At 43.2% G+C, this 7,743-nt stretch overlaps 1 protein-coding gene across 2 annotated transcripts in view; it reads right to left on the bottom strand.

The window, feature by feature from the left end:
- RBPJ (recombination signal binding protein for immunoglobulin kappa J region) overlaps positions 1-168 on the bottom strand; it is a 203,591-nt gene extending 203,423 nt beyond the window's left edge. The window contains exon 1 of one of the 2 annotated variants that reach the window (XM_015241525.3): positions 20-168. In XM_015241525.3, coding sequence (XP_015097011.1) covers positions 20-51 — 32 coding nt within the window. In that variant the 5' untranslated portion in view covers positions 52-168. The remainder of the gene's footprint in view (positions 1-19) is intronic. The other variant, XM_015241527.3, reaches the window with a different exon arrangement.
- Positions 169-7,743: the final 7,575 nt, after the last annotated feature.

Genomic DNA, 7,743 nt, shown 5'->3' on the forward strand with positions numbered 1-7,743 from the left:
CATTAGAGGATTCACTCACCTCAACAATGCTGGGTAGAGCAGTCCGATCATCTTGGAGAGAAACTCTTAATATGGGTTCTTTTTGGAGGCTCGGGTGCAGAAAGAGACAGCCTGTGCACCCCGAATCTGGTGCCCACTTCACCTTGCAACAAAGGAAGTGAAAGTGTCAAAATGAAGAGAAGAAAGTCAACATTCTCTCTGAGGGGAAAAATGCAGACATAAGCTTTTTTTTTTTTTGGTGGAGTGGCGTGTTCGGAAGTGCTTTGATTACAGAGGATATCTGTAAAGGCAAATAAGAAATCATCTTTTTTTTTATTTCTTGTTTTTCCCTGGGCTTGTCCTGAAATCTGAGGCCTGATTTTTACGTAAGAGTGGCCTGCAAAACAAATTACCAAAGGGGAAAAAGAAAGAAGTGATGTTATAGCTGCTTTAGGTTAATTTGATTTTCTTTCATGTTTCCTGGCTGCCTTGATATTCCTGACCTCAGTTAGTTCTGTAGAATTGAAATCACTGGGTGAACTGGGTCCCCCAACCCTAGACAGAACCTTAAATGTAGAACTGTAAAACGTCACGTAAGTGACGTTGAACGCGTGACTAGTTGAAGAAAAGGGATGAATGAATCAGCAGTGGGATGTTGGTCAAGACCCTTGACCTCTCTGGCCATTTCTAGCCCCTCTTAAGTGACATCTTAAGTGACATCGTGCAGATCATGAACCCACTGGCCTTGCCATAAGGTGACCAACTTGTCCCAGGCTTTGTCAACTTCAGCAGGGAAAGCCTCTGTCCTGGGAACCCCCTGTTAAATGTAGACTGGGACAGAGATCACCCTGGGCCCATGTGACCCTTGCTGTGTTTCCAGGGTAAACTGATGAGCAAACCCCTGAGCCTTGAGCTGCCCTATCCTGCACCCCTCCCTTCACCTTATCAGTGGGGAATGGATTGGTATATGTCACAGACGCTAACGATCGTTTTTGCCAATTCACCTTTCCTCATCACCTCCTTCATTGTTAGCAGAGTCCTGATTTTATCCTTTTGTTCCCCTGCCAACTGTGCCCAGAAAAGGTGACTGTAACCCCAGGTCACCAAGATGGGGAGAGATCTTGATTAACCTAAGGCAAGCATGCAATTGCACTCTCCTTGCCAGAGACTGAGTTAGCAGGGAAACATGGTATGCACTGGTATGGTATTGCTAGCTATTAAAACATTGACATGCTCTATAGTGTTTGGTAAGGAAATGTCCCAGTGCCCCAGGTCCTGCCCCAGGAATACTGTGCTAACCTCCCCCATTCAGCTACTAAAGGGTTAATGTCTAGCAACACTGGGGGCTTCCTGGACCCTGGCTCTGGGTCTTCTGCTTTGTTGGTTCGATGCCCTTTCCTTTATATATTATTTAATTTATAGACTAACTTGCCTGCGTGTGACCTAATTCTGGGGACAGGTGGCAGCAAAAAGAGCTCCATCCACTTTCCTAAGGACAATGGTCCCAGTAGCTGCTATCAGGGTCCTGGGTCATGGTGCAGTCTCAGTGCTGCTGTTCACCACAGCAGAGCATGATTCTGTGACCATAGTTCTGTGATGTGCTGGGCATAGCCTCTAAGCTTCACGGTGCCCTGGTTTTTCAGGTGATACAACATTTTAATAAATTCCTTTTCTGCTTAATTCACTATACCAGTTAAATTTCATATGTACCACGCCACCCAAAACTTAGTAATGTCAAACAATAACCATTTTTCCAGCTGTGGGTCATCAATCTGGACTTGGCTCAGTTGGGCTCAACCGTGTATCTGCTGGGTTGGCTGAAACTGGCTGAACCAGGGTGACCTTAGCTCAGATGGCTCATTTCTGCTCCATGTGATCTATCATCCTAGCAGATGAGTCCTCCAGGGACTTGATCACAAGGTGATCATATACTGAGCACATGGTGGTGGCAGCCTTCCAAAGGAAAAGGTAGTGAAAGGGTACAAAGCCTCCTGAGCCCCAGAACTGGCAGCATCACTTCTGCCCCGTTCTGTTGGTCAAAGCAAGTCACAAACCCAGACCAGATTCAAGGGCTGGAGAAATGGTCTCTGTGACTTGAGAGTGTGAGTGTAGAAACAGGGAGAGTAGTGTCTGGAGACATTTTTGCCAGTTACCACAATCATTCAGAGCTTGTATTTGGTGCTCTAACTGCAATAAGACAGCGGAAGACCAGGGCAAGGGGAGGCCCCTTTCTCCTTAATAGACTCAGGGACACTGTGGGAGAACCAGGGTGGATGAGAGCTGCCTCAGTTCTGGGAGCAAAGGCCTGGTTTGAGGGAGATGCATAGGGAGAAGGTTATGAAATACCATCAGGCTCTACTTTGATTTCCTCACATTTAGTTGTGGTGGTTCATGAGTCATTCCACACTCTTCTCCCATCTTGCAAAGTTTACTTTCAAGTTTCCTCCCCACTCAAGTAAAAGTGAAAATGAAAGCCAAGATCAGTTAGATGAATGCTTTTCTTATATTGCCTGAGTTCTAAAAGGGGTTGCATTGAAAGAGAGAGAAACAGAGACAGAGAGGGAGAGAGAGGGAGAGAAAGAAAGAGAGAGGATAAGTGAGTCTTCTTAAAAATCACAAGGAAGGGCATTAGATCCTTTTTGGGCTGTGGGATACTCAGAAAGAGAAGTGAATTTTAGTTCCTCATCTTTCAAGGATGTGAATGGCCTTAGGCAAGGAGTGAAGAATCAGATGTGCTTGTGGGTTTTCCCAGTAAAGCTAATGATGACACACAGTCTTAGAATTCAAGTTAACTAGGAATAATTCAGAGTCTACTGACTTGGCAGAATTCTCTTTAGTTGCCAGTCTATAAATCAAGGAAAAAGTTGGGAGAAAATTGAGCCAGGAGGACATTTACATTGGAGACTCCATGAGGGTGAGGTTGGTACCTTCTTTTCACCCTTTCTTCCTCTGCAGAGGCCGGCATGGTGTTCTGTGTACAAGGAACGTTCAAATATACTTACCGACTATGCTTGCCTCTTGCCTCAGAAATCTAGAGGGTCAAACTTTTCAATGGGGACTTTTATTCATTAGGAGTTTGGAGGTTATGGGATTAAGAGATACAAATAACTGTGTATAAAATGGACAAGTAACAAGGATATATTGTATAGCACAGGGGATTATACCCATTATCTTGTAATAACTTTTAATGAATTAAAATCTGTAAAAATACTGAATCACTATGCTATACACTTATAACTAATATAATATTGAAAATCAACTATACTTCAACAAAAATTTTTAAAAAAGAATTTTGGGAGTATAAAGAACAGAAAGCAAAGCTAGTTATCTTGAAGAGAAATGGAACTGATCTGAAGGATACCAGGGAAGCTCATCAAATATAAGGAACTAGAACAACCAGGCCTTGAAAAGAGCAGAACCAAGGCAACCCCGGACCCTCAGCAATGTCAGTAGGTGGGCCAGCCATCTACAGCACTGCTGTGATGTGAGAGGGAATGTGATTGGCCCAGTCTCATACAGGGCTCACTCTTGATCAAGAAACTATGGCCAAGGGAGCAGGGCAGCTATGACTTAGGGGCAATGCCTAGAGATTGGGGATTTACTGTGAACCCAGCAGCCACCCAAAGAACCACCTGTGAAAGACTGTGAATGAGTTACCTTTTGTGCATGACAAACCATCTCAAAACTGTTTAAGACAACAACCGTGTTACTTGCTCATGATTCTGTGGGTCAGCAATTTGGGCTGGGCTCAGCCGGATGGCTCATCTGTTGGTTTCACTTGGGGGCAATTTTATGGCTGCCGGTATCTGGTAGCTTAACCGAGGCTGGTTGGTCCAAAATGGTTTCACTTACATGTCTGGAAGTTAGTGTTTGTTACCAGCTGAGAAAACCTACTGCTACTCCATGTGGTTTCTCATCCTCTAGTAGGCTACCCTGAGGTTCTTTACGTGGTGGTCTCAGGGAAGCAAGAGAGGGCACACTCCAGTGTGCCTCTGTCTAAATCACATTTGCTCTTGACCTGTTGATCAAAGTAAATTACAAAGCCAAGCCTAGAGTCAAGGTGTCAAGAAATGAACTCTATTTTGTGGTGGGGGGAGGAACAAAATCATAAAACAATGAAGAATGCATACAGGGATTGCATAAATTTATGACTACTTTTTGTCACTCACCTCACTTTATACTGGTCTCCGTGTATTCCCTAAAATAGCATAATTAATTTTTCCTTAAAAAGTAAATAGGCTGCTTAGAGCATTAATATTAATCTATAGGAAGATTTAGTTTTAACCAGAAATCCCAATTCCATATTTGTCTGAGTAAATCAGGAACTGGATAAATCATTAGCCTGATGCTTGAGACTCAATCTGATGGGTTTTTGAAATGCAATTCTTCCTCAGCTGACACACATAACATCAGATTGTCAACTTGACCTTAGATTCCATTAATGACAGTAGTCATTCCTTGAGTAGGTATTGTGCACTAGGTAGTGTTATACAAGGTCTTTAATCCTTGCAATACTCTGTGAAGTGGGAATTATTATCCCCATTTTATGGTTGAGGGACTGCAGCCCACAGGTTAAACTTCTTGCCTCCATTATAGAAGTTGTTCACATCAGAGACAGGGTTTGAAATCAGGTCTGCCTGAGTCCCTGGGCTCTATCTGCCCTTTTTGGCATCTCACTGATGTTTGTTTGTGTCCAGGAGAGAATCTGAATTACATGGATAACATGGTGAAGAAACACACACTGTACTATCTTCTCAACATGGTCGATATGGTGAATGGAGAGAAAATGTCAATGTGTCAATGGTCAAATGGAATTTCTTTCTTCTGTGTCTTCATTGAAGAAACCTCAAGGATTACCAGGCCTGATCTTCAGGCTTCCACTGTGGAAGGAGTTGCATGTTTGAAAAGCCTTCCTTACTGATTTTCTTAAGAAAAAGGTGAGGAGATCAATGACTCAGAGAGAATGGACCTCAGGTTGACTCGTGGGTCCCCTGCTCCACACCTCAGCTTGAGGGCTGAAGGGCTGAGAAAAAGATGGTATTTTATTGGTCACTTAGAAAATGTTTTAGTAACTGTAGGAGTTAGTTGGAAATGGTCAAAATACATAATTTTTGTTTAATAACTGGAATAAATACATATAAGGAAATGATTGGTATAAATATATACAAGCATGTGTATTTACCTCTCAGTTTCAAAGGATTGTGATCCACATGTTTGCTGGGAGTTGAGTATTTGGAACTTGGTTTGCATTTTCCCCTATAAATGATATTTCTAAAAATAATTAATTTCCAAAACTTGTCTCTGGTTTGTTTAACTCTTAACATTCTTCAAGCCCAGTCTAGTTTTCAAGCCACCCAATCTCCATTTCCAAACCAAGTTCTCAGGACGAAGATGTATGCTGAGGCCCCAGTCAGATCAGGAAACACATACAAGTGGAAGCCAGCACCTCCCCTGGAGTCAGCATGGAAGGTGTGTGTGGGCAGGGGGTGAGGGGCAGGGATTACAGGCAAAGGGCAAGGGCAGTCAGGAAAGCAGAGGATCCATGCCATGTTTTTTGGGTAAATTCTTAAAGGAACTAATATCCATCAAGTACCTATTATATGCCAGGCCCTGACCAAGATACTTGTCAAACGATCGCAATTTCTGCTCCCGATAGTCCAGTGAGGTAGGCATAATTATCTTATGTGTTCCATTTTATAGGTGCAGACTTTCTCAAGCAACTCACCCAGTCCCCAATCTAGTAAGCAGCAAAGTCGAAACTTGAACTCAGATCTGTTTCCTTCCAAAGTCTTTGTTGTTTCCATTCCCTGAGATACTGTTTGTCTGCTGTCAGAGTGGAAGGTAGACCTTGTATCTTCATTTGTGCACCAAGAAGAGGGTAGTGGGGGTGAGTATAGCTAAGTGGTAGAGCATGTGCTTAGCATGCTCGAGGTCTTAGGTTCAATACCCAGTACCTCCATCAAGAAGGAAAAGGAGGAGGAGGAGGAGAAGGAGAAAGGTAGGAACTTTAGGTCAGTAGCTGAGCAGGATTTCTAAACTGAAGAAGGAGTTAAGCAGGAATGGAGACGTGTCAAGGAAGCAACAAATATATCCACCTCCTTTGTCCATAGACAGGGTGTTCCTTAGGTAATTGTTCATAATTTGGGGTGGTTCACATTATTGTTATTCTCTTGACTTTATAAGTGCATGAGTGCCATCTGACAGTCTGATACTGGTGAGAAAATGCAGTCTACTCTTTTTCAATCTCCCCAGCTCTGTGTCCTGAAGAAGTGAACAAGGATACAGCATGAAGTAGTCATTATGAAACTGGGGTAGGAATTCAGAGCAATCTGGGTTCAAGTCCTGGATCTGCTCCTTTTGAGCAATGTGAGCTGAAATGTCCCTGATTGAAATCTTGGGAGAAGAACTCTACATACAAGTTACAGGGTCATTGTGAAGACTCATTAAGATAATATAGGGAAAGCACTTAGCATAGTTAATCCAACTTAGTAGGCATTCATTTAATTCTGGAAAACTATTTTGGTTCAATTATGTGCGAGTTATGGGAGCTCATGCAAATTTACCAGTTGGGAGAGGCTAGATCCTGCTGCTGTAACAGCCATATGAAAACATTAGTGGTTAAACACACAGCAGAGAAAGAGGGCTTGCTTATATGACATGGCCATTCTGCACTGGCTAAAGCTTGGCTTCCCCAACCCTCTCTGGGACCCAGGGCAGCCTGTCTCTGGAATATTGCCAGCCAGTGTGGCACATGGAAAACAGAGGAGCCCAACATGAGCTGGAAGACATGTGTCACCTCTGTGTACTTGTCATAGGCCGATACCAATCATCCAGCCACTCCTGAGTTCAACAGTGCAAAGGTGGAAAATCCTCCTGTAGGGACGGAAATGGAAGGGAAGCAAATTGTAATATTTTATCACATAATCATATAATTATTCACCAGCTAGTCATCCTGAGTCCCAGCTTCCTGTAGAGCATCTGTACATAGTAGGCCTTCTTGAATAAGAATATTATCATTAATCTTTCAAGTGTTTATGGGGCCCCCGTTCCCTTTGTTTGGCCAAAAGAGGTGTCAGACCCCAAAAGTCCAAGTGTGCCTTAGTTAGCTCATTTTGCTCAACATCTGGAGAGACTCAGCTCTACCACATATTTGTTCCTAAATCACTGAATTGCTCACTGAATTGGCTGCTGAGCCACCTTTTCCAGACAGGAGAAGAGGAAAAACTTACTTGCAAAGAGAAAGAGAAGGTTCCTCTTGGCCAGGCTGAGGCCTCTTTTGGAGATCGGCCATCATAAACAGAGAAAATTTATAACAAGGAGGATACCCCAAACAGAGAATAAAATGGAATTCCAGGGAGTTGGCGGGGAGGCATGGAATGAGGGGCTGCTGTACCATCAGAAGGCTGGCTGTCATCCGCCCGCCGTGTGAGCTCAGACAAGTTCCTCACTGCCCTGTGCTTCGGTTTCTTCATCTGTAAAAGTGGGTGGTTGTGGTGGGGGTCGTGACTATCTCTTATTGAGCTGGGAAGAGAGTAAGAGGAAATAATATACATGATGAGTTTTACAAACCATAAAGACTATTCCGCTGGGGTTTAACAGAAGTTAAATTTAACCGAAACTATGATGGTATGTGAAGTTACCTGATTCTAACAATAATTTGGTAATAAATACGGAAGTGGTTGTTGAGTCCAAAAGCACTAAGCAAATTCCCAGTTCTTCAAGCTCTTCAAAGGGTTGCAAAGGAGAGAAAGTTATATTATTTAG

Source organism: Vicugna pacos, chromosome 2 (genome assembly GCF_048564905.1).
Source record: "Vicugna pacos chromosome 2, VicPac4, whole genome shotgun sequence".
Classification (NCBI taxonomy): Eukaryota; Metazoa; Chordata; class Mammalia; order Artiodactyla; family Camelidae; genus Vicugna; species Vicugna pacos.